The sequence below is a fragment of the Antennarius striatus genome, chromosome 13 (genome assembly GCF_040054535.1).
Source record: "Antennarius striatus isolate MH-2024 chromosome 13, ASM4005453v1, whole genome shotgun sequence".
NCBI lineage: Eukaryota > Metazoa > Chordata > Actinopteri > Lophiiformes > Antennariidae > Antennarius > Antennarius striatus.
The window spans coordinates 2,271,792-2,299,127 of record NC_090788.1 but is presented as its reverse complement, the minus strand read 5'-3'; the positions used below and the strand labels follow the sequence as shown (position 1 = coordinate 2,299,127).

The 27,336-nt window shown below is 43.8% G+C and overlaps 2 protein-coding genes across 2 annotated transcripts; both read left to right on the top strand.

Annotated features, from left to right (window-relative positions):
• Positions 1-4,081: 4,081 nt before the first annotated feature.
• LOC137605891 (scavenger receptor cysteine-rich domain-containing group B protein) lies at positions 4,082-11,275 on the top strand. The gene is made up of 11 exons (XM_068330795.1): positions 4,082-4,264; positions 5,367-5,399; positions 6,239-6,277; positions 6,690-6,986; positions 7,086-7,145; positions 8,203-8,517; positions 8,900-8,965; positions 9,051-9,131; positions 9,398-9,715; positions 10,335-10,442; positions 10,531-11,275. The coding sequence occupies exons 1-11, from the start codon at positions 4,129-4,131 to the stop codon at positions 10,848-10,850; spliced, it is 1,773 nt and encodes a 590-aa protein (XP_068186896.1). The 5' UTR covers positions 4,082-4,128; the 3' UTR covers positions 10,851-11,275.
• A 2,101-nt stretch (positions 11,276-13,376) lies between these two features.
• On the top strand, positions 13,377-23,395 carry ywhag1 (3-monooxygenase/tryptophan 5-monooxygenase activation protein, gamma polypeptide 1). The gene is made up of 2 exons (XM_068330796.1): positions 13,377-13,594; positions 21,260-23,395. Exons 1-2 carry the CDS (start codon positions 13,508-13,510, stop codon positions 21,914-21,916), a joined length of 744 nt encoding a protein of 247 aa, XP_068186897.1. The 5' UTR covers positions 13,377-13,507; the 3' UTR covers positions 21,917-23,395.
• The last annotated feature ends 3,941 nt before the right edge of the window (positions 23,396-27,336 follow it).

The following is a 27,336-nucleotide window of genomic DNA, read 5'->3' as shown; positions in this document are numbered from 1 at the left end:
AGGTATGCGCATACCTCCTCAATATCATGTTGCTGTCAAAAAAAACAAGGAACTTCTGTGTCTGTCCACCAGGAGGCGTTGGTAGAAGCAGAGAAGTGTGTTTCTCCAACCTGTGTTCTGCATCATACATTTTACACCTAAGTGCATGAAGTGAAAGATTGTGATTATCTAATTGCCAGTTCCAGTTTCATGTATTTTTTGCAGGAAATTTGGGAATGACAGGGTGACAAAGACGTAAATATAAGTCACGATGTACAGTACATCCTTGTGAATGGTGTCATAGTTGTCATCACCTCTGACACAGAACCCGACCTGACTTCATGACCTGCTTTACAATCCTACCCGAGACAAAGGCAGCAGGATGTCGAGCTGCTCTATTCCTGTCAAGTTCAAACAACCAGGAAACACAATCATTTACACGACTATGATGTAATCCAAAGTGGGACACGAACACGCTAACCCTCCGGAGTTGCATCATTCGACTGCTGTAAGATACACTCCAACAATATGTACAATAGCTGACCTCAGCGAATCATGCACACACAAAACACCTGTCCCAGAAACGCCTCAGTTCCACCAGGAGACAAAACTTTTTTTCTGCAACTCGTTCTTTCTTCCAGGTATCTTTCTTTAATGCACATTAGTTCTAATTGTGCAGGAAGGCCTAACTGAAGCAATTTACCACAAATGCATTTGGCAGAATCAGCTTATTGTTTCATATCTTCAGTTGATGGTTATTTCTTCAGGAAATGTAATATATATAAGTAAGATTTTTGTACACACTGGTAAAAATGACTTGAATAGGAGAGATCAGTCCGTTTAAACCTCACAGAACTCTGACACTGTAAAAGAAAAGACAAAGTTAAATCTGTGGACTCTTACTGTGACCTTTGAAGGTACTTGAATACCAAATAATTGTTTAATATAAACTTATATATAAATGCACCTTCATTCATGTAGATTGATGTGTACCAAAGATTCTTGCTTTTTCGTCACGCATAACTCAGACTTGTGCTTGATTCTGTCTAAAATTCTAATTCTAATCAAGAATTTTGACATTATATACAGAATAATAACTTATTTTTTTAATTGTCTGAATCAGAATTCTAAAAAAAATAATAATAATGCAAAAGCCCCCAATCATTGCAGTATACTGTATGTAGACTACAAAAGAAGCCAAACGTTACGCACGTTCTGCTTCCACCCAGTGGTGAAGGAGAGAATCGACAGGGAGTTGAGAGCAAATGAATGTAAGTGTGGGGTGAGACCCCAATAGACTCCGGCTATGGCTCCACGGCTCAGAAAGAATCAGCCTTTGGGAGTAATTACTGTCAGTCAGCTGGTAAAATAAAAAAAAACATGCATGTAATTAAAAGAATACTGTATTTGACATATTTCCAGCTTATTTCTAGCTGGTTTTGTAGATCTCTGAGGTGATGAGAGATCATATCAATTCTTGATGAGGTGTTCCATACAGATTTTGAAGGATTTCAATCATTTTAAACATCAAATGCAACATTCCAAACCCATACTGAGCATTTTGTTATATTTTTTTTAAAATAAAAAAAAATTGTGTTTAAACCGGCAAAATCAAGCACTCAGCCAAAACTCTATGATCATTTACTTTCTAGGCAACCAAATAAGGACTACTGTAAAACTTACTCCTTGTTTTGCAACTTTGGAGTTCTTCAGGGTGGGAGAGTCTTATTCACACACACACACATTCACAGTCACAAACACACACACACACACACACACACACACACACACACACACCGACATGGGATTTGAGCCACAGCCCTCTGCGAGTGCATGCAGAGATGAGCTGGACCGCACCTTCTGTGAGCACCACCTGAAACTGAAGAGGCAGGGGTACCAGTGAGGGCTTAGCTTTCATCGTCTTTGTCTGGGGTTGCCCCTCCTTTCCTTTTAAACACAGACAGGTACAGGACGTTAGGATATTAACATACAATGCTTTGGTATTTATTGTTCCCGGTGTGTAATCCCTGTCAGGTACTTATAGTGAAGCAGGGTTAGGGAGATGAAAGACCTCAAGCCAGCAGCGCTCGGATGCTCTGAGATTCCTGCTTCCATTTCTGTGTGACTTGTGGAATTAACTTTCCTGGACTTACTTTTATTTTTCTCTTGGGAATAGAGAGTTAATTTTATTTTTTTATTTTTTTATTTTTTTTTGTTTTTTAAATTGGTTGTGAAGACAAATCCTTCCTCAACAGGTATGTATTTTTGAAATAAGTTTGATTTCACTGATCCTTTCAAATCCCTTTTTTTTTTTAGCTGTCATTCATATTCTTTTCACTTCAACTGCAAATGCATCACAACTGGGAATAAAAACCCCCCAATAATGTTCACATTAAACTGTATTTTAGCAAAAGTAAATGATCAATTTTTGAACAGGTGCATCTTCTTGTTTTAAAATAAGAACCTTTGGAATTTTTTTTTATTTTTTTAAACAGTGCAGGAAAAGGATATTGCTCATAAAAGACGATTCTTTGGAATAAATCCATCGATTCTCTGTTTGAATGGCATAAGAATCCTCTCCGTTTAGGAGACTGACAGCATTATTCTGGGGTTTATCTCGGATATTGAGGGGTTGTTGTTTTTTTTTGTGGGGCTGAGATCTTTCAGCTATTTCTCAGCACAGGGAAGTGAGAAGGGAGGGGAAGCAGAGCCGACACAAAAGACAACATTATTCCCCAGCGGATCTGTGCTACATCCTACTATGAATGGAGTATTGAAAAACATAACATTGGGGACTAGATTATTTTTCATGCCCAATAACTGAGCCATTTGTCCAGGAGTTTCGAGAGGTTTGCTGTTACAGTCTGCAAAAGAGACAGCTGTGGTTCTTGAGCGCTGTGCTGGTGTTTAAATGCCCACCTTTCCTCCCCCCAATTGGAGGCCCCGGTGACACCTGGTCAGGCCTCTGACCATCAACAATCCAGTGAAAATGGACCCCCACCTGGATGAAAACGGCGTCGCGTAAGACTTGTTTATGAGGCTGTTGCTGTTCAAGACTTCACCCCCCCCCCACCACCACCACCACCCATCTTACCCACCCCCCTGCCTCCTGCTCTCCATAGAGACGAGAGGCGCCCCTGCAGTGTCATCAGGTGCCTAAGCGTTTTGGAGGGTTCTAGTGACAGATTGCAGGAAGCAGCGTTTATGCCTGACGACGGGGGCCGCAGAAAGCAGAAATGTCTTTTTGTGCCCCCTGGGCTCGGAATGTCCACTATCTCCAGGGGCCAATATCAAATTCTCCCCTCATCATCCCCTAATACGCATTCCTGTGTAAGGTCAGGGGGAATTTTGCATCAGCGAGGAGAGAAACAACACGAGCCCGAGCCACACACGGTGACAACATGCCCCCAGTAACGCCCTTCAGTTCCTGTCTGCTACAAGAAAATCTGAAATGTAATGATTCCATCTACACTATTTCCTTATTTGTTGGGGTTTTCTTCGGGATCCAACATATTTTGCTTCACACCTTTCAATCCCAACGCGAATTCCATTTCAGGAGCAGATAAAGCATCGTCCATCCCCGTTTGTGACTTTTTGGAATAACAAAGGTTATCCAGCGTTTGATGCTGCTGCTATCTATCTTTGATTATTGAGTGATTGTCGGTCAATCCCTGTATTCTCTGTCCCGTGGGGAAGTCCCGTTAAAAACCGCTCCGCAGGTGGCTGCCCCTATCGGTAACACGAGCCGTCCTCAGCTGTTGATGATGCTGAGGAGCTGGCGACGGGTCTGAGTGTCGGGGAGGCCGACGTTACCTGGAGCCGCCGCCGCCGCCATGTTTCTGGTGCTTCACACCCAATGGCATTGGTTTTCGGTAACACGTGCCCCTGTCTGGAGAAAGTGTGCCAAAATTCATGCCCATAAAGACTGATGTGCATCACATGATCTGTGGAAAAGATTTGGGCTGTGACCTCATGGTGCAATCAATGCCAGCAGCAGGCTGCAGGCTCCACTGGAGAAGACAATCCAATAATCAGGCTACTCTGAACCAGGACAGCGACATGGGATTGGTCTACCGCCCTCTAATAGATGTGTGTGTTCGAAGCCTGCTGAGAGACTGACAGTGTGTGAATGTGTGTGTTGCAGGTCGGATGGTGTGTCAGGTGGCCATGCGGGGTCAGCGTGTGGCGGAGAGCGAGTGTCGGTGCTGGAGCCCGGCGGTCTGGGTCCTGGTGTCCCTGCTGGGAACCCTCGTCTTGGTGGCGGTCAGCGTGGTGCTGCGACTCGGTGAGTGTGTGTGTGTGTCTGTGTCTGTGTGTGTGTGTGTGTGTGTGTGTGGAGGGGGCTATCCTAGTACAAAAAATAAGTTCAGCTGATGACAAGCTGAACATAATGTGTGAGTCGATGATCGTGTTGAAACGATTGGGTAAAAAAAGATGCAGATATCAAAGCAACAGTTGAAACTAGAGTCATTTTCTCCTGTTTATATCTGTGTTTTTATTCATATTTGAACTTGCAATTGATAAAATTATGTAACATTTACAAAATGGCAAAAGCAGTTTTTCCAAGATATTTGCTTTGTCAAAGTTTAGACATGTAATGGAAAAGTAACAGGTCTTACAGATTTTTTTTTCTCCATATACTGGCCCGCAGACATTTATTTTTATAAATATAAATTTCATCTCAAATTTATTTTAAGCTATAATCTAAAGTGTTTATTTTGTTTATTATATTACATGTTTTATCTGATTTTATTTCCATTTTTTACTTATTTTATTGAATTTTATTATTTGATTTGATTTGATTGCATAGTGTTCATTTTTTTATGGTTTATCTGTTGTGTTATTTATACATTGACTGTGCAGCACCTTGGAAACCTTGTTTATTTAAATTGTGCTATAGAAATAAAGTGGATTGGATTGCAAGCTATAATCTGCTACTGTCACGTTCAGCAAAACCACATCCTTGGTTGTCCTTTCGGTGTTTTTTATAAGGGAGATATCCAGATTATTCTGGCCAATCAAATCTGGAAAGCAAAATCATTCTGGGATGGTTTGAAACGCTGGACCTGAAGAGAAAACTCTCACCATAAACTGAAATATGAGATGATTTTGTGCTGGGACACATATGAGGTGTCAACAAGTGTACCTGCGGGGGAACTCCCTATAGATGAGGGCTTTTGTTTCCAAGGTGTCTGTAAGTTTACCAGTGACAGCGGGCGAAAACCCCCCGAGGATAGTCTGACAGGAGCCAGGATCGGTTCCAATCACCGAACAGAATGGGCCAAAACATACAGTTTAATCAAATGTGCTGACTTCAAATTGTTGGATCTGCTTCTTATCCTATCTGAGCACCCACCTCACTCGCTAACGTTCTTTTCAAATTTCAGGAGACATGAAAATAAGCAAGCGGGCTTTACCTGGTGAGTAAACATTGACTCATATTTTACTGTTAACCGAAACCTTTGGAAAATGAGATGTGCATTAAACTAGGACATAACCTATATGTGTCACTGACAACAGATATATTAGAAGCCCCCTGAAGCTTTAAAATGTAGTTTTACATCTGAACTGTACATATTTCTCAGGACAGGAGAGGCCTGTGAATTGACCCCATTTAAAAAAATCCGTCTGGTGTCTTTGTGAATCCTTGAAACCTGAGCTACAAGTCTTCAGGCAGTGGACTAGCTTTCATACAGGAAACATCTTCCAGTGTGACTCAAGGGAAAACATGTCTCGGAATATATCGTGCTTTCTAGTCACGGATGAGTTTTTGTCCCCCAGTTTCACCCAATGGCACAACACAACTAAGGTCCGTCATTGATTTAGTGGTCGTTGGATCAAAATGCAAAGTCTTACATGCTCATATCTAACTTCACGTAAATGATGTATTCAGAACATAAGTGGTTTTGGATGACATCAGTGCTAATTTGCACATTTCTATCATCAAATGCTGAAAGTCATTGGCTCGCCAAATGCGGGAGAAGTCAATCTTTGAATATCTTACTGCAATTTAATGACAATAGTTTGAACTTTCTTTCCCATTCTTTGCCACGAGTGTACCAAAAACAGAAAAACCCAAATTGATAATCTATCAGATGGTATTTCTTCCGTCTGCACAGGCCTCCTGTTGTGGTTTCAGTTGGTGTCTAGTGTTACAGGAAGATAGATATGGTAGATATAGAGCAGTATATCTGCGGAAGACTATGAGCCTCCTTTCAACAAATAATCTGACTGCTGTCTCTCCTCCTTCCTGTTTTAGCCGATATCTTGCAAACTACTGACATCTTTCGATTCGAAGGTAAGCGTGAGCAACTCGGCTACCTACACATATACACATATACCCAAAACACAAAGGAAAAACAGTCCTGCAAGCAGGCCAGGTCATGAAAGCCTATGAGTGTGTGTCGGGACAGAAGGTAGACCAGTGCCCAGGGCTTTTAGAACAAGGTCACCTATCCAGCTCTCCATTTCCCTAATCCCCATTTATTTGCCCTGCTGCATCCACCTCGCTCTTTTCAAGGACTCCTGTGGCTTGTTGTTTTCAGAAGGAGGTTTTCTCGATATTAGCCGTCATTAAATTAGAGCCCCCATCAAATATGAAATGTCTCTCAGACAGTGAGGCTTTTAAAGGCCTTTTCAGTGAAACAACAGGACATACAATTGTGTGCAAAGCGGACCCTGACAGAATTTGTCTGCTGATCTCTCCAAAGTGAAACTGGTGAACGGCCGTAACAGGTGTGAGGGCAGGCTGGAGGTACTGGACAACAGATCGCAGGGCACGGTGTGTGACGACCACTGGGACATGGTGGATGCCAACGTGGTGTGTCGGCAGCTGGGCTGCGGAGTGGCCGTACACACCAGTTCTTACTTCGGACACGGTTCGGGGCCCATCCTGCTGGATAACGTGGACTGCACAGGATACGAAACGTCCCTCGACCAGTGCAACAGTCTAGGCTGGGGCATCCACAACTGCTACCACTATGAGGATGTGGGTATTACCTGTAAAGGTATGTCTTCCTTACAACTTTGTTAGTAGTGATGAAGCATCTTTTCACATATAAATTGGACAAAAAAGAGAAAATGCTTTCTTTTTGTTTTACTGTTAGATGCTATAGTGAGGACAAATGAAGAGCCAACCACAGAGCCAGCAGAGGTCTCCGGTATACGTGAGTTCCATCATTGCTTATATCTAAATGAGACTTGACCGCTGCTAACATGACTTTTCAGAACAATTGGTTTTAAAATTATAAAATCAAAACAGTTTATTTAGGTTGAGTTTTTTCAATGACATCTGAGGAGAATAAAGCCTATTTGGGGCAATATTGTGTCCCGACTTCAGTCCAGAATTCATTGGTAACACTTATTCTAATTTTTGAAACCTTTCCTTTATGACCTGTACTAATCTTTATGACCTTGCATAGCATCTTGATTCAGTTCCTTGGTGTAGCTTTGATTATTGGGGCAAAAGAAATAAGCCTAATAAATGTCTCAAGACATTTTGTGCGATTTAAAAATCAGCATTAATGTATGCATAATGTATATTTTTGCAGATACAGACTGATTTATACATGGATGCATGGTTTATTGAAATTGTATGCTACAGTACTTAGAGTAGCTAAAGTTTCTTTATACTAACATTTAGCAAGCATAACAGTCTCCCTGCGATAAAAGAACATACCGGATGTTAGTAACAAAAAACTCTTTTTTTGACCATTTGACACAAAACTGGACATCAGAAGTTTCTCTGTTGGTGTTGTTAGATATCTGCAGAGAAATGCATGATTCACCTCAAACACCTCTTTAACTCCAGGCAGTCCTTTTTGTTTGCTGCACTTGCTTTTGTTTGTCGTTACCCTCTTTTTTTTCTCCCATTAATTCCCAAGAGGATAATGAAAGACTAGAGCAGAATCAAATTCACAAGTGACGTGTCTAGCCGATTGTCAGACAGCCTTCATAAATCCCGCTGGGACTGCAGCAATGCAATATTAGATTCTTCATCTTTCAGGTGAAGCACATTTTTAAATTATGGACACCTGAGAATGTTGATCGTCTTTGTTGAAGGTTGTCGAGCTTATCCTTTCCTCTGAGTCACGCATTCACTTGTAAGTCGGCGTAGTTACAATTTTACTTAGATATTACATTAATATAGATATTTAATTAAAGGTAGGACTAAATATATATTGCAAGACTAACATCATTCCTTCTTCCACTTTCTTAATCCAGGAGATGGTACCATCCGTCTGGTCAATGGAATGACCCCCTGCCAGGGCCGGGTAGAAATCCACCACCGGGGAATTTGGGGGACGGTGTGCGATGATGACTGGAACTTTAATAACGCCGTTGTGGTGTGCCAGCAACTAGGCTGTGGTCGAGCCGTCTACGCACACACCAACTCCTTCTTTGGCTACGGAACTGGACGGGTTCTCCTGGACAATGTCCAGTGCTACGGCTCTGAACTGGACCTGACTGAGTGCGAAAGCCTGGGCTGGGGCAACCACAACTGTGGCCACCATGAGGATGCCGGTGTCACCTGCTCTGGTATGTTGCTCTCAGTTATATAATATGCATACAAGCACAACCCAGGAACCACAAGACATTACTGAGAGCCACGCTTAAGCTATCGAAAGGGAATACTCTGCGCTACCACCCATTCCGTGTGAAGGGAAATGTGCATCCCTGTGTGCAGACTGGATAGACCAGGTTATAAAAATCCTCCCTCTGACTGATGCTAAGCCAAATAGTAGATCACGATCGTTCTTCTTGTATAACCGTAAAATGAACCCGTCTGCAGTGTTGTTTGTTAGTTCACTCTTCAGATGATCTAGTTCAGAGTTCGCTTCCCCAAGATTAAGGTGAAGTAGTTCATGTTCAGGTTCATTTAGGTACCAAAAATTAACCACCTGACTTACTCTTCTTTCAGGACTGATGACTGTCCCGCCCCTGGACACATACCCAAGACAACCCTGGGTGACTGTGAACACTGAAGGTATGTAAACCGAGTATACATATTGTACATACAACCACAGTCAGGTGTCAGGTGGTGTGTGTCATGCGTTACATCTTTCTTTCAGCGACAGACATTGTTCCAGTCACCACCCAACAAACTACGACAACCACAACGACGACAACAACAACAACAACGCAGACAGAAGGTAAATATATTAAATTCTTGCTTTGCAAAAGAACATATAGTCTAATATTGAAGCGGTCAGGCAATATTGTATTTTATTTTAGATGATTTAACACGTCTGCCCTAATATAACAACCAATTAAGTAATCAATCAATCAACTTATATTTGGAGAGTGCTCATCCATATCAACAGATATTTTGAAGCACTTTTAAAGGAAGAGTGATCAACATAGCCCATCAAAACCCAACAAAACCCAATGAAGTATGTGTGTATTTACTCTTGTCCAGCAACGCCGACCATCCGGTTGATTTGGGGTGACGTAGAAGGCTGCTCAGGCCGCGTGGAGATCCTCTACAACAATGTTTGGGGGACGGTGTGCGATGACGGCTGGGACATGGATAATGCCAAAGTGGTGTGCCGGCAGCTTGGATGTGGCCAAGCAAAATTCGCCGTGACCCAAGCCTACTTTGGTTATGGTTCTGGTCCCATTTTGTTGGATAATGTGGCATGTGACGGTACTGAAAGTCAGCTGATCAGTTGTTTCCACCTGGGTTTGGGTGAACACAACTGTGGCCATCATGAAGATGCTGGAGTCATCTGCGAAGGTGAGTCCTGGCCTCACATCCTGGTAAAGCAGGCATATATCTAGGGCCTGAGTGTATACAGTGCAGCGGGAAGGGAATGTCGCGATAGCAAGTAATCAGTTCCATTTAAAACTCACGCCTCCTTTTGTCCAGTCATCTGTGCCCGCCCCTCTGAGCCGTCCAGCTGCAAAGCAAGACTGGAAAAACTCAGAGCAGCAGAGAGCATAAAAAATACAGTGGATGAGTCAGGGCAAATCAGCGTCACTGCATCCCTGCAGGCCAAATTTCACTTCTTTGAGGCTGAATCAGAGGCATATACAGACTCTTCTTTACTTAGCTAGTCCGTGGTTTCAGCTTAGATGTAAAATATGACTATGAGAGAATATGACTTGTTTATTAAGGGCCACAATTTTAGAAAAAAAATGTTTGAGGCCAAAGGACGGGCATATTTTGGATGACAATGACAGTTTAGACACATTAAAAATCAAAATGCTGTAAACTGAGTGCAGCTGAGGAAGACGCTGCCCATATTGAACTCAAGATTAATTATACGAGAGGATTGCTACTCCACTTTTCCTGAAAACTCCCTTGACAAGCACTACTATCTTTCTTTTCTATGTTTCTCTGTTTACTGCTGCAGTTCCCGAAGTTCCAAGCGGGCGTGCTTTGGAAATAACAGAAAGGATAATGGCCACTGTCTACCCCTCCACCACCACCATCCCCACAACATCCACAGAACCCCCTGAAGGTAGGCTAACTACATCTTCAACCAGCATAAACACAAGCTCATTGCCTCTGGACTCCAACTTTATGTGACTCGTGTTTTATTTTTGAAGGAACCCTGAGGTTAGCCAATGGACAGCACCAATGCGAGGGTCGTGTGGAGATGTACTCTGGAGAAAGCGGATGGGGCACGGTGTGCGACGACGCGTGGGATATTAGTGACGCTGAAGTTGCATGTCGTCAAATGGGCTGTGGAGTGGCTATGGTTGCCCCGAAGGAAGCTTACTTTGGACGAGGCACAGGAAAAATCTTGATGGACAATCTCAAATGCATCGGAACAGAGCCCTACCTACAGAACTGCTCACATATAGGCCGGGATGTGCATAACTGTGACCACTCTGAAGACGCTGGGGTCACCTGCTCAGTGTTGTGATCTCAGCCCCCTCCCCATACCCCACCAGCACCCCCAATCTGAACCATGGGTAGTAAGAGGGCATACCAACCTGGGACTTGTAAACATTTTGTAAATATCGGCTTTCACATTATTGGAGGAATATTCTGTCAAGAAACACATACGAATAAGAAAGAAGACATTATATGATTACATATTCGAAAATATATATGCCTATTAAGCACTTTATGAATAATTACGATATGAAGCACAATGTACACACAGTTTGTATTTTCAAAACTGCAAAAGAAAAGATCCAGAAATACCCTTTACTTGTCAAAACCTTTTAAAATATTAACAATACATTGACGTGATTTTCTGAAAATTAAGTTAAATCTCCTTCCACTGAGAAAATGTACGTTTCTCCGTTGACACTGGCTCTGAAGCTTGAAAATATTTATGATAAAAAGAAATGCAGTTATAAATGATATAAACAGACACATCCTTATAAAAATGTGTTAAATTTTGTGAATATACACTATTTCTCCATCTGAAAATAAATTATGTGTTACTTGTGTTCTGGTTGCCATCATATAAATAAATGTGATTTATAATTATTTACATTTTAAAAAATAAATGCGCTTATTTTGTGGTATTTGATATATTTTTGGTGTAGAAACAGAAGTGTTTAAATCAGATATATTTGCCAGGTTGAGAATTTGAGCCATAATTATGGAATTTTCAGTTCGATTGAGATTGAAGATGTGAAACCACCCCTGGCCCGGATTGAACTTTCTTTGTTCCAACTTAAAGAGGTCAGTATTTTTACGTCAACATACGTAAAACAACCCGCTGTTATGTCAACGCTTGCATAGATAAGACCCATCCCCCACTTAGGCACAAAGTCTTGTTCCCTAGCGACTTGAAATTTAATAATATAAACCACTAATGCATATCCAATGTGCATCAAAAGTGACTCCGCATTTCTTTCAACCCCACAAAAAAAAATCACAAATAGATCAGTTTGAGAAGTTTGTGAGGAAGACGATTCACAGACAGACAGAACCGGTGTGATGCAGGACGGCCGATTAAAAAAATCTAAGCAAGTGTGGTATTTTATAGTCTGGTAAGCTCAGTGATCAAAGCTGGAGTTTATTGATCAGTTCTTCAAACATCCAGCGCTAGAAGAGGGAGGGCGCGTCTGATGACTAAGGATAGAATGACTAAGCTTTATGAGCCTCCCTCAAATGTACAATAGTTATAATCAGTAGAAATCTTACCAAATTGCATATCTATGGTTACACAATCCATTGTAATAACAGGAGAGCAAATCTAAAGAAATAATTTCATATTCATATGTTAAAAATAGAGTTATAAAAAGCACATCAGTCTTAAACATTTTATATGATCTGAATAGATTTATTGTTTTTCTCCATTGCCGAGCAACAAAGTTTATGTCAAACATAAGATATGAGCTGCTTTATGGTCAAAGGTGTGTCTGTTCTTTATCAGTTGGACGTGCCTTCAAGGTGACTCAGCCAGTCAGACCTGAAGACATGAAAAATACTAGCCTGGCTTTAATTTTTAGCCCCATAAAGTGAAAAATATGCACTGCTATTGAAATATTAGTTGTTACAGCTGCGTTACGATGTGTCATGACTGTTTTGATTTTAATTTTTTTTTTTAAATTCTGCTATCAATATATTACTCTGTCCTTTATCTTTGTTACACATATTAATTATGTTCCTTTGTCTCTCATATCATGGGCTCATTGTTCAACTAGATTTTGCATGGTGAGGGCAGTGCGTGGTAATCTAGTAAAATCCTTTTGGATTATCAGTGTAAAGTGACAGATCACATGGAACACAACTCACACGAAGGACGAATGCTGACATGTAGCCTCGGGGTAATTTATATCGTCACCTCAAAGAGTTAAAAATTAATGGGTAAAAGTTAGGAGGTAATTATTGTGTCGTGCTTCTATCGTTGAGATGCTGCCTCCAGTGGTTTCTGGTGGTACTGCTCCATTTACTTTGTTTTATCTAAACTTCTGCTTGGGCTGGAGATGTAGCATGTATAATACCCCAGGGGTCGAATGTCGGTCGGTCCCAAGCCCGGATAAATGTAGAGGGATGCGGCAGGGAGGGCATCTGGCATAAAAAACTTTGCCAAACAAAATACTAGCGTTCATGTAAAACCGGAAAATGGACAATACGCGGCGGCGACCTCTAACAGGCAAGAAAAAAAGGACGTCTAAGCTTCCGCATGCGTGTTGAAGGTTCAACTGTTCATATGTATTAAATACACGTTAAATACACGTTCAATACATGTTAGATACATGCTAAATACATGTTTATTTATTTATTATAAATCTCCTGCCCCTGATCCTCAGACAACCCGCATCCGCCTCTGGACCCCCCCCCCCCGTTCTTTTAGGCCGTGCGGGGGGGGGGTGAGCTTTACCGACTGTGGGTCTGTGGACTTGCCAGCCAGGGACGTTACATCACTCTGTGAAGACACGCCCCTTTTAGGGGCGGAGCCACAACCGATGGGAGCTGGCGCGGCAGGGGGAGGGGCGTCCCGTCGGCAGGCACGCAGACAGCAGGCAGCAGCTGCAGCGAGAGGGAGCCTGTACCGTTACTCCGCATCCAGACCCACGCAGCGCGATTCTCCAGCTCCACGAAACACGAGACAAGAAAATGGTAGACCGCGAGCAACTGGTGCAGAAAGCCAGGCTGGCCGAGCAGGCGGAGCGGTACGACGACATGGCCGCCGCCATGAAGTCGGTGAGTCGCTTCTTCCTCCGTTATGACCTTTCACTGGCGGAGGATTTTTTTTTTTTTATTAGCTTCGATGAGCGCGAGACGGAGCCGCTAGCTTACAGCTAGCATGAGGGGCAGCGCTAACGCGCAGGCTGCGTGTGCTAAACGTTAGAATGTCAAATCCGTGTATGAAACCTATGATTAAAGGCTATATTTGAGAGAGAGGCTCGATCGGGAGCGAGAGGAAATTATTTTAGAATAAGATTCAGGCGACATGATTTCAGACGGGACCGCTAGGGCCTGTAAAGCCTATGACCAGCACACATTTCAGAGGGTTTTTTTTTTCTTCTTTTTTCTTTCATTTTTAAAAAAAAAAGTGATTCCACGTTCGATTCCGATTAGAATCGGGTGTGATTGGGAGATTTTTTTGTCAGATCGGGTTTTATTTGCGGTGTGTGGGAGAGGATTGTCTCGAATAGGGGCTGTTTGATCTTGGGGCGGTGCCTTTCTCCGGGGCTGGTTGTGAAAGAGCGAGGAGATAAATCAGAGAATAACGGAGAGGCGTGATTTCTCTTGTCATGTACCGGATTAATTACGTTATAATAAACAAAACAAAAAATTTTTTTTTAAAATTAAAAAGAGAAATCCAAAGATGCGCAAGAAAGATCTTTGGCGATCCCCGATGATGAGAGTGACATCGCGATGTTCCGCTTCACCCTCGCAGCGAAATAATGAGCCATTGATTCAAAATGGAGTACAATTCCCCTTTAGCTTGATTTGGCGACGCTTCTGGGGAGGGTGGGTGGGGGCACCTATTCTCGTTTGGCGCATTGAGGGAGAGCAAAATGTTGGATGAAGGTTGATCGATTGGCGCAGAAGCGGCGCACGGAGCGCCATCCGCGCAGACGTGGGTGTTGCTGGACGGACAGCCTTCCAGAAAGCTCTGGGAGATGTCGTATTGCAGCAAACGGTTTCGTTTCGTTTCGGGGGGTCCGCACGACCGATTGCCGGTCGATGCATCCGCATCCCCGTGTCCACTCCCACCCCGCCCCCTCCCTCACACCAACATCACCACCACCCCACCCCATCGGCCTCTTCCGGCAGGTTTCCCCCCCACACTGAGGCGTGCCGCAGCATCTGCCAAGCTGCAGCAGAGGCCCACCCGTAGTGCACCATTTCATAAGAGCCTCACAAAGGCTGCAAGCCTGGAAGCTGGAAGTGGATGGACGTCAGACGACATAAGGCGGTTATAACCTGGCTGTTATTACTGCTGGTAATTACTAAGTAATGCAGTAATTACAGGAGCTGGATTATTCTGCTTGTGTAGTCTTTACATCAGGGCTGAGATGAGATGAGCGGAGGTCGTACTCAACAAGTACGTGTATTTAAAGGCCATCTCTGGACCGGGGCTGTGGCGGTAACACCGGCCCCACCCCTGCCACATTTGTGCCGAGTCAGAAGTGAGAGCCGCCCCTCGCCCGGTCTCTGCAGCAACGGGCAGCGGGGTGTGTCCACGGCCTCGCCCATCACTTCAGGGGGAATCCCTCACCACTGCAGACACGGGTTACTTCGGTGGCAGTGGACCCAAATAACCCGGATCGGGGAACGTGACGCTGCACCCATCCTCAAGGAGTGGGGAGGGAAAGGAAAGGGAGGGTGTACTGATTTAGGCCCAGATTATAAGAGGCTGCTGCCAGCAAATCAAAGGTGTGGATTGACTTTTTTTTCTCCATCCAATAAAAATGTTCAGCACAGTCATCACCAGGTCTCCCGTGTTTGTCTAAATTTAGGAGACGACATCATAGGTTTGAGAGCAGTCTCAGATAGTGCTTGTTCTCTTTCAGTCTGCCGGGGGGTGGGCGGGGGGGTAGATATGTGTGATCAGTAACTGATCAGTTCCTTTTAATCTACTTTAGACCTGATTCAATCAGTGCAACAAAGAACAAAGATAATCTGGGGGAATTGTGACCATTGTGGCCCATGGTGAAAATGTTATCACGTCAGTATTCAACCCCTCTATTTGTGCTCATAGTCTGATTGTAATCTGATTGTGTTTTCCAGCTTCATCGATAAGATATCAGTTTTGGAATTTCTTATTTTTTCGTACATTTAGATATTAACATCGACCCAGAGGTCATCCTGGCACAGATCTCTTTTGCAACAAAAGCTCCAAGATTCACCATGTTTTATTTTTCTTTCCATGTACATTGCAGTATCGTACCATCTTCCTGTTAACATGTATAGAGATGCAATCCTAGCTGTCATTTAACATGTTTGAAAAAACATTCACTGACCATAAATAAGCACATTTTAAAAAAAAAAAAACCCTCCTACTTCTAGCAGGTGGTTCATTCCTCCGCCACCTGTCCACTTTCTGTTTCACGTATGCGACTCTGACGCCGCCAGGAAACGAGGGAACAGGTGGAGAGGTGTGTGTGTGAAACAAAAATGACACCTTTACCCACAAACTGTGCAAATTATTCACGGTGACGTCATTCGGTTCACGTTATCTGTGGAAATCACAGTGACTCCAGCTTGTCGATAATCAATAGCAATCGTAGGATGGAAGAAAATGTACGACACCGACTAAATGGTACGGCGAATGTTGCGGCTCTTTGCGATTGTGACGGTAAAGAGCCTAGAGGTCATGTGACCTCTTTTATGGTCACCGCCCTATAAGGAACTGAAGCAGAAGCTCGCTACTAGCATGAGGTATTGAGATTAAATTATAATCACAGATTTTTAAAGCTAATTTTTTGGAATTAACGCGTCATCCTGCTGAATATGCGCTCTAATGTTAATCTTTGGGAAAAAATCACAGAGGAGGAACTTTTTTCGGCCTCAGTTACTAAAGCTTCCCTCGTGACCCGCGCCTTTAGGGATGAATAAACCAACATGCCATTTTGGGGCAAACCTTGAACTTTAATTCCCACCAGAAAAAAAAAAGGTCAGGTTCTTCTTTCAGGCTTCAGAGGCAGCGAAATCAAACGGGCCAGGCTTGTAATCCTTTCAATCAAACACGGGTATGAAGGGCTTCGTTCGGCGCACGCTCATCCTGGGCGTGACCTCCTTTCAATTGAGACCATTTTTACAAGTTAATCCCCGAAGCGTCCACAGAGACAACCATGCGAATGACAGCTGAACGGCGGCGTTACACGGCGGGATAGAACTCGATTATTTAAAGTAACCGGTTGACGTTTCGCTTCCTGCTTTTCCTTTCAGCTTACTTAGCGAGGCCGTGCTAGCATTAGCTTAGGTCACCGTCCCTTCTTGGTTTGGATTGACGTTCAGAAATAAATGAGGCAGCGTTCAGACTGACTGAAGGCTTAGAGCGTGGCGTCACACCAGATGCTGGACGAGGTGATATGTCACGCCTCCTTCGTCGGTGGAACGCCGGCGTGCTAATTTAAAACACGACCTGGAGCAGTGTCAGGTAGAGACCGCTCAGTAGCTGGTGAGATATACTGAACACACACCAACACACACGCATCTTATGGTTAACGTCTTTGTTTTATGAAGCTGTCGGCGTCGGTCACACCTCACGATCCCACCGCCGTCCATTCGAGGCGTGCAAAGAAACATTTTGCTGCAGCTGCTCCACCGACTGAATATTTAAAACTCGTCGACCGGATTACGTCACGTTCGCAGCTTCGGATGAAGAAATATTTCATCCTCAAACAGCTTTTGATTATAATCACTGCATCGGCGTGAGGTCACCTGCTCTGCATGTGTGCCACACACACACATCATCCCGCGTGATCCGCAAATCCCACAGGCGCGCGGTATTTTTTTGCTTCCGAGCAGGTGAAACTGAGCGTTCCCATAATTCATCGTAGGAACGCATAGATCTCATATATTACTGATCATCCGCCTGCTTTAAATTCAGACACTTGTAGGCCGCTGGATGATTCATTGACCCGTGAACAGGAACATCGGAACCGTCGGCGTTATGGAGATAAAATTTCTCCACAGGTAGAAAAAGAGAACAGGGACGGTAGAAAATGTGGTTGTACGCAGGATTAACAAAAAAAATAAATCTCCAGACGAGTGTGATGACTGATTTTGAGGGAGGAACCGTCGCGATAAGCTTTATTATCTCAGCGTGTCCTCAAACGCCTCAGAGGAGAGACTTTTTTTTTTCTCTTTTCTAATTTGACAAAAATAATGATCTTCATTTCCGCTGCTGATTGCCAGACTTAGAAATGGGGTTATTGCCCCAGCAAACGTCTGTCTTCTTTCAACCGCCACTCCTGTTTTCTAGTTCATCATCATCATCCATCATCATCCTCATTTTGGAGGATTTGCCTCAGGCCATCAAACTTGTATTGCGTTATTTGGGAGTTATGGGACTCCTAACCCTCAGCGATGATGTGAAGGCGGTCAGTGTCACTTCAGGTCGTGTAAGGAAGTCGGGGGTGAGTCATGATCGACGGTCGACTTCTGACTGCATCTCCAGCAGAGTGGCGCTTTGTTTGAAGAAGAAATGCGATGAATCTTCCTGTCAGGAGTACGTACTAGTACTCCAGTTGAGTACTTCTACTACTGGAGTACTCCAGTCTGTATTTTTTTTAACGTTGTGTCCTCTCTATATCAGAAGATAATCACAACTAAGGAGACTTTAAAACTTCTTAAAAGCCTGGTTTCCTTTCAGAAGATCGCATCTGATTAACGTCGGCGGTACGGTGAATCACCGAGCGTCCGCTAATTATTTTATCTTGTTCCTATTGTTTTGGACTTTAAGGCTGGGTTTCCTGTTTTTGTCTTTAGGGTCAAAGGTCACCTGACGTAGATTAGTTGTAGAAGCTTCATCAGCGTTATGAAACGAGGACCATGAACATGTGAAGATAGCTGGCCCCGGCCTAAGAACACGAGAGTGTCTGCGAGACATCACTACTGCAACTCCTTAGTGATTTCAGTGTATCTGTGTTGCTAACGACGCTAGCCACCGCTGGGATGGTACGGCGGTGATCTGGCAGTGGATTGAATACCAGTGTGGTGATGGGATGTGCCGTAGTAACCCACATCTGGTCTCCATGTTAGAACGGCTCACACAAAAATGTTGCTGAGCAGGTCTTGCTATTCAGTCACAACCGTGTCATGTGTGGTCGCCTAGCAACAAGGCACCACTCGAAGCCGCCTCGCCACCACCGATGCTAGGGACACAGCCCCCTCGTTTGGTTCTATTCACGCCATCAGGTAGTCCATGTTGCCTTTGTGTTCCGCCGCTTGAAGGGAGGGGTTGTCACATCAGGTTAAGAGGTGATGGGGAGGAAGAGGAGGGAATGACGTGACGAAGAGGAAGAACTAGAAGGTTCTGTGTGAGTGTGGCGGCCCTTAAGTGTAAAACAAGGTGGCTGATGTCGGCCTGCGTTTTCCTGTGCGTATTGACGACCACACAGCGATCCGTCCGACAGGAAGTGATTGATCGCCCGGCCTGCCCTTTGTGTATACGAACACCCAGTTGTTTGGAAGTTGCCTTGTGCGAGGATGAGTCACGAGAGAGCCGGCGCCATTGATGAGCTTTACGGGTTAGACAGAGCCCCATTGTCAGCGCGGCTTCTGTCGGGGCTGTTCTGCTCACCCTGCAGCCTCTTCCAAACAAAGACCGCCATGTTTTCACAGACGTGCTGTTCAGGTCTGGTTGTTCTGAACTCTCTCTGCAGCGACGACGCTGACCCCCCCCAGGTCAGATAGTCATTTACGCTAATTGAAATGTAATCGACTAAGGTATAGAGCAGTGCAGATACAGCTGAGGCTGTGCTCTGTCAGTGACTAATGGAGGGGGGTTTGGTGGGTGGGGGGGTGTAGGGGGCAGGGTGACTTTCCTGTGCTGGGAAGTGGGATCGTTACGCAACGGATGTCATTTTATTATTCGTCTGTCTTGGTGCTCAGGGGTCATTGTGTTTATGCTAGCTGTAAATTTTACAGCCCCCCCCCCCTTGTTAAGGCACTCCTCATGTTCAGAGACTTCAACACCGAACGAGTCGTGGAATGAAAAGCTGAACTCATACAGTGCTTCCTGTTGGGAGCAAGGAATTGAAAAGTTCCCTGAGTCTTAACGCCGGTAAAAAAGGTCACGTGACGCTTTGTGATGTCGATTTTTATGACAGAATCTTGGTGTCAGGTGAAAACACGGTTCAGCTTCTGGTGAGCATGAATAACAATTATGAATTTATTTTATTTCACGTGTTTTTGTCTCGGAGTCGTCAATGGAAACGACTTTGGCGCACCCTCAGACCGTCCGCCGCTGCAGCTTCCTCCTTAACATCAGCCGCGTCAGCACGCTCGCCTGCGACTCGTAGCCGGCGGATCGAGTACAGATAGCACAGTTTCTCTCAAGCAAATCAGATTTTGCAGTCGCTATGGAAACAGGAGATTGCATCATCGATTGTCCTCCACTCTCTTGCTACCGTTCACATTTCAGACGCAGAGGATGGTCTGCGGTTCTGGTGAACCTGCTGGGGTTTCTTCTTTATGGAGGAGAAAAGATTTGAGGATTTTTGTCCGGAATTCAACCAACTAACGCGCGATCGGTGATGCTCGTAGAAATAATGAGTGGAGTAGCAGCTGCTCTGTGTTAGTGGAGTGAATCCACTGCAGGATGACGCCGCCGCTACCTCACATGGATTGTGATTCACTGTGGAGGTCACAGGTTGGAGCTTTCCCCGTCCTTGAGAACGACGTCACCGAGGTTCTGCCTTGCGTCAAGGATGCTGCGCTAGAATGCAGCACATCGTCTCATTGTCATGTTGTGTTACACGATCAAGATGATTAGAACTGATCGGTTTTAGCTCGTCTGACGCTGCAGCACCTGAAACCAGACTTTATTGAGACATAGTCGGATTGTTCTTAGCCCCGGTTGTACGAAACATGACAACAGTATGTCATCAACCCACATTTTTGATCCAGCGGTATCGATTGTTATTAAATTTTGTTGTCTTGTAATTGATTAATCTGTGCTTCCAGGGGAAGAATCCAAATCTTATCTTGTAAAATCTTCCAAAAAAATGCCACCACCTTAAGATTGATTTGAGGTTTTGAAGCATGGATGAGTCGTAATAATTGGGATTATCCTCTGGGTTTATTATCACGTAACTAATTCAAATATGAACAAGTGTTGAATTTTAAAATTCTGATTCTTGATGCACACTTTTGCACAATTTTCTTAAAATCCTAAAATGTAGTTTTATTTCTCCCCCACTAAAGCAACTGTGAAGAGCTGTTCCAAGCGGTTAGCGGGGGGCCCCCTGCTTTGGTATGCACAGGGGGACTGAACCCCGCTGAAAAAGAAAGTAACAACAGGCTTTATGCTCAGAAAAGGTCTGTAAAGATGCCTCTCCTGCACCGTTGCAATGGGGTATAAAGGATTAAATCCTCCAGCCAGACACAGGCCTGTCCAAACAACACAAAACCAGCTTTCAGAGCTGCAGTCGGCCAATCTGGAGCCAGCTGATAGGATGATGTCAGCGAGCTGGAGGCAGGGTTTTACCCTGCAGGATGCAGTCACCGTTGCATTGGGTGTTGTCGGGTTTTCAGAGTTGTAGCTTTGCGTTTGTCGACTGACAGTGTGCGATTGAAGTCTCTTGTTTCCGATTGTGACTGTTCCATCATCAACGTGTGATTTATGTTAATTTTTTTTAGAATAAATAAGAAAACTGACATATTTTACGTGGCTTCCTGTTTCTCCAGGTCACAGAGCTGAATGAAGCGCTATCCAACGAGGAGAGGAACCTGCTCTCCGTGGCCTACAAGAACGTGGTCGGGGCCAGACGCTCGTCCTGGCGCGTCATCTCCAGCATCGAGCAGAAGACGTCGGCCGACGGCAACGAGAAGAAGATCGAGATGGTGCGGGCCTACCGGGAAAAGATCGAGAAGGAGCTGGAGGCCGTCTGCAAGGACGTGCTCAACCTCCTCGACGACTTCCTGATCAAGAATTGCAACGAGACGCAGCACGAGAGCAAGGTGTTCTACCTGAAGATGAAGGGAGACTACTACCGCTACCTGGCCGAGGTGGCCACCGGGGAGAAGAGAGCCTCGGTGGTGGAGTCCTCCGAGAAGTCCTACAGCGAGGCCCACGAGATCAGCAAGGAGCACATGCAGCCCACCCACCCCATCCGCCTGGGCTTAGCTCTCAACTACTCCGTCTTCTACTACGAGATCCAGAACGCCCCGGAGCAGGCGTGCCACCTGGCCAAGACCGCCTTCGACGACGCCATCGCCGAGCTGGACACCCTCAACGAGGACTCCTACAAAGACTCTACTCTCATCATGCAGCTGCTACGAGACAACTTGACGCTGTGGACGAGCGACCAGCAGGACGACGAGGGAGGAGAGGGCAACAACTAAAAAAAAAAAAACAAGAGTCCAAAAAAAAAACCTGCCAAAACAAAACAACACAAACACGCGTGCTCACAAATGATGATAAAAAATATTAGTTCGAAATTTCTCAGAAATCTAAAAGAAAAAAAGAATGGGGTTCGGGAAAAGAGGGGAGGGGGTGGGCGATGGCTGCTGTTCTTTAATTTTTCAACAAATTCAAAGTGGAAAAAAAAAAAAGTAGAGGAGGGGATTTTAGTTTGAAAAATAACCTGTGATTTCAACAACAAAAAAAAGAAAAATAATCATGAACCCCCCCATTCCCTTCTTTCTTTGGTAGCTTCTGCTGCGTTTTTGCCAAAATACAACAAGAGGTGTGTCATGAATCGACGGTGCGGCCGTACCTTCAGGCCGGCAGAGACTGGTCTTATCACGCAGATGAAGCTGAGCTGTCTTATTGTATTTGGTGAGGGGGAGGAGCATTCACACACATTTCGACGCTTGAGCAACCAGAAAATTTAAGAGAAAAAACCTTTTGAATGTCACGGCCTTTGCTTAAGCGAGAGATCGAGCAGACGAGACGGAGAAGAAGAAGGGCGTCGAAACTCATCGTGTAACTTCAAAAAATGTGCCGACATTGACATCTTTTTTTTTTTTTTGTTGCCCCCAACTCCCTTACATGACCGTCAAGTGAAAAAGCAGGTTGTCTCTGTTACTGAAGATAACATAGATGATGTTTTTTTTTTTTGGTTGCTTTGTGTCGGGTATCCAACAGTCACACCTTAATGGGGAAAAGAAAAAGTCCAATTCATAAAGTAAACCTAGTGCAGCTTGTCCCTCTCATGTGCTGATGTGCTTTATTAAATAAATTAACTGTTTTTGGACACCTAATTCTTATTGTCAGTACTGTCGTTACTACAACAACCTCTATTGGCTCCTCCTGGCGTTTGTCATGATTTTGATTCTTTGACGACCAAAAAATCGTGAAAGCGCAATCGCAAAAGTCCACCCTCATCGTTCGGTTTAATTCTTTCTCCAGAACAATCAGTAGGAACCTCCTAAACGGCGCCTGGAACCACGGCCTTGATTAGTTGGAAGTGTAATTTGTGGATGGAGCACATGCAATGTTAAGTGGAAGCTCTAAAAAGCAGATTTGAGGTTTGTGGATTTACTTTGTCTTCAGTTTCTTCTTGGTCAAGAAATGCACTTGCCTATTAAACTGTTTCTTCAGTGTAAGATGATAACTGCTCCAATATTCTCCATAATACAATATTGTGCATGCTGGTGATGTATTTATACAGTAGCTTCAATTTATTAACTTATACTGTAGATGTTATGTATTCATATGAACATGGATTTACTAGACCTTAATTGGATTATTTTCTATTTATTTCTTTTTATTGCGATTGTTAGCTAGACCTCATTTTAATCTGTGTTTTCTTTACTCCATTTGCTGAAGTACGCTATACCAAAACAGTGGTTGTTAACAATAAATTGATCTGTTACGGACATCGCTATGGTGACATGCAGTTCTTGGCAAGGGTGGCAAATAGTAAAGAAAAAATGGCGTGTGACCAAATCGTGCAGAGTGAGTTCTTTCCATGTTTGTTCGTTTGGCCGTGAATAAAATCAAACACATTTGGTTCCAGCAAACTAAATCAGATTGAATATTAACTTTCTGCATGAATAAATAATAAAAGTCTTATTTATTAGCACTGGTGCTTGATAACATTTCAATGAAGATTAATTAAGTAGATTTTAATATCTTTGGATTGTGGTTTTGTGGCATTGATGGCAGCAAAAACCCACATCAAAAATAAAGATTTAAAGGTAAAACAGTGAATTTTCAAAGTAAACTTTTAAAAAGTTAATTTTAAAACAACACCCATGGACTCCTGCAGTCTCAATACTCCCAGGACCAACATTCACTTTGAAAGTGTGATTAGAAATAAATGACTTCAATCGTCCCATGAGGACTAATAAAGTTTTTTGAATTGAATTAAACCCCGACTTTTGCTAGCAGCTAATATAAGAGTGATGAGGCCGAGTGATACTTCGAGCTAAATGCTAACTTTAGCATGTCAGGGTATTTGTTTAGCTGGTATGTATGATGTTCACATGTTCACATTTAAACCTGCCGCAAGTGTTTATTTTCAACAGTTGAGTTTTGTTAAATCGAACAAAACCCGCTTGTTTGAAACCTTGACCTGATGACGCGTTAGCCGTTAGCATTCACGGACACGTCAGTAGATCACATGCATGTAGGAGTAGAACTGACAGTCCTTCAAACACTCTGACACCCCAGGAAGGAAAAAAAACTAACTTATAGAAAGTTCGGAACCCATAAAGAAACAAAAAGTCACTCAATTACTGAGTTAAATAAATACAAAGTAGAGCCAAAAATCAGAGCGGCTCGCTGGTTTGTTTGAGACGTTCACAGACCACCGACAAGACCGGCCGCTTTAAATTACGTAATGCTGCGTTCAGGACACGTCGGAATTTGGAAATAAACTCGTCGCAAATTGAATTAAAACACTCATTTGCTTGTCTGTGCGAGAGAAAAAATCGCCTTCATTTACTCAAATTGACGTCATAATGATAAACTCCTTCTTTTCAATTGGTGAAAATGATAGGGGACATTTAACATTAAGTAAATTGTTTTTGTTTCATTCACACAGAGACCCTGATGCATTCATTTTCACAGGAGCCTGAATAAATAATTTCATTCTGTCAGCTAAAACACATCAAATCTGCTTTTAAGAGAGGAATATAATTGTTAAATCCGAGATGACTGCGCAAAAACAGTGTGAATGGATGTTAACAAAGAGCAAAGGGACTAACGAGCCGCCTGATTATTGAGGCAGAAGTAAACGCTGGACAGCTGGTGAGTGTTAATTGGCTGAAAAGCAGGCAGCATATGATTGGACGGCTCCCTGGTCTAAGGTGTTGCCACTACCCAATCCCGAGCTGTTGCTAGGGGGAAATAAGCACGCCACCTGCTCTCCTGCCCACAGTTACTGGAGGAACGGAGTGTGTGCGTTGCTATAATTCACGTTTCATTCTCTGAAATGAGCCCGAGTCAGACAGGATGTCGTTATACCCACAATGCAGCAGGTCATTAAAGGCATCACCAGCGTTTAAGATGAAGCTGCAGGAACCTTCAGAGCAGGATTCAGGCTTCATCACCTGGAGCGTGTCGTTTTTGTGGCTCCTGACATGAATTTTCAATGAGCTTGGTGAAAATACACATCGATAATTACAATATGTTATTTAACATGGCCTAATAAAGCCACTAAAATAATATTTATATAGTTTTATCCAGTTATCTGCAGAATTTTGAATGAGCCAAAGTGTGCTGTTTTAGCAGCAAAATAGAGAAGATACTTTATTAATTCTGGAGGGAATTGCAATGCACATGACTAAACCCTTTGCATTGGTCTTTTAGCAGTTGTCAAGGTTCATATTTATTCTGCACAGGTTTTAAATCGGATAATAAGCAAGTGCATTTTCAGACACTACAGAAGCATCCTTTACTGCTTTGATTGCACCTGTTGTTTGGACACAGAAACGATAACCACAGTTGAATGTGTGTATTTTCTCCCTGCTGCACATCAGGATCACTCAAGGCCCAGTTTGGTCAGACTGATGCTCTTCATCAGCTTGGCAGTCTGAGGAGAGTCCAATCAGTAGCCTGGTAGCAAACAGCATTGAACGGGAGCCACTTCCCCGGTTTGAGAGCTGGACAGCTGCAGGATGGATGGGGATTGTCATCAATAATGCAGGTCTGCATTAAACTGGAAGGAAATGGTGACTCATGGAAGAAGAAAAGTTGAAACGCAAAGTGGTTTCGAGCGCGCCGTTAAGCCTTAATGCAGCCGGCGCGGCTCCCGTGAATGGTGCAAGCTCAGTGTGTAGCAGAGACAAGTCTCCACACATGGATCTGCATACATACAGTATTATACATTTATTGATTGACAAAAAGACATTTGTTTTTGAAAAGTTTAAAATTCTGTGCACTTTTACAAGCACTGGAAATGAAGCCGATAGATTGGCCTGTTGGGTCCGGAGTCCTGCCCCTGCTATCTACCCCGTGTCACGATACAACAGGCCGGGGGGGCTCAGTGCATAGCGGAGTGCTCTATAAATAGATCTCCCCCTGCAGCTTTGGAATCAAGAGTAGACTTAGAGTGTGCATTGGTGTGCCGGCACCACTGTGAATGACTGGAGGAGCAAAAAAAAAAAGAAGGAAGTGATGACATCCTCCGGTAACCGGGTAACCGGACAGAGATGGGCGTAGCGTTAGCATGGTGGACTGATCGCAGCTCAGAACAATTCTTTTTAAAATGACCTTGCTTGGTCAAGAGTTGAAAGCACATCTCCATTAATTATGGATCTTCCTGGCTATAAATTATTAATCACAGTGTGATTTGGGCTTTATGGCACATAGCGTTGCACACACACAGCAGAATGACTGTTTCTGCATTCATATCTCGGACACCCATCTCCTCTATCAGCCTCCTTATCACTTTTTTCCTCCACGTCATCACACACACACACACACACACACACACACACACACACGCCCAACCCAACAGTCCACAGCTCAGGCCACTAACGGTAACTTCAGGAAGAACTTTGATCCCTGTGAGTCCGATCTCATGCACATGAGTCATCGATGCAGAATAACGTCACTCAGTGGCGAGCGTTCAACCAAAGCTGCGTGTGTGTGTGTGGTGTGTGTGTGTGTGTGTGTGTGTGTGTGTGTGCTTATAGAAAATGGATGGATGGGAGGTTCTAAACAGAATGTTTAGGAATCAGATGAGGGCATTGTTCTTAAAACTCACGTCCCAACTGTTAAAAGGGCGACAGGATGACGCATCATCTTTCACTTCCTGTTTTTTTTTTTCACCGATGACCTCATGGTACACAACATTCTGAAGCTTTGCATTTCTATTGGACGATTTGTGTGCAGTAGCTGCTTTAGACGCCATGAACATGCAAATGAAAATGATCACAGCTTAATAAAAACAGACTCTTTTGTGTTGTGTGTACTTTTTTAATTCTCAGTTTGCATTAACAGCTGATTCTTTCAAAAGGTAACTACAGATAAAGCCGATCCGGAGAGAGGCCGCGTTTACGAGCGTCGTTCTCCAGTCAGAATGGACGCGTCTGCACTTTGACGGCTTCGCTAAATCGTTATCGATATCTTAGGTGTGTCTGCAGAGGCGTGACGAAAGAGATCCACTCCACAGAAATGAGAGAGAGATGTGAAAGGAGGAAGAAAACTGTGGGCGGGGGAAGGATGACATAACCTACATTCATATGAGGGTTATAACAGCTCTCAGCTCAGCTAGGGGGGGGGGGGTGCTGCAGAAATAAAGTGCTTATTTAAAAGTGTGTGTGCAAGTTGGTGGAAATTGGTTGTGGGTGTGGAGGTGTGGGGGGGGGTG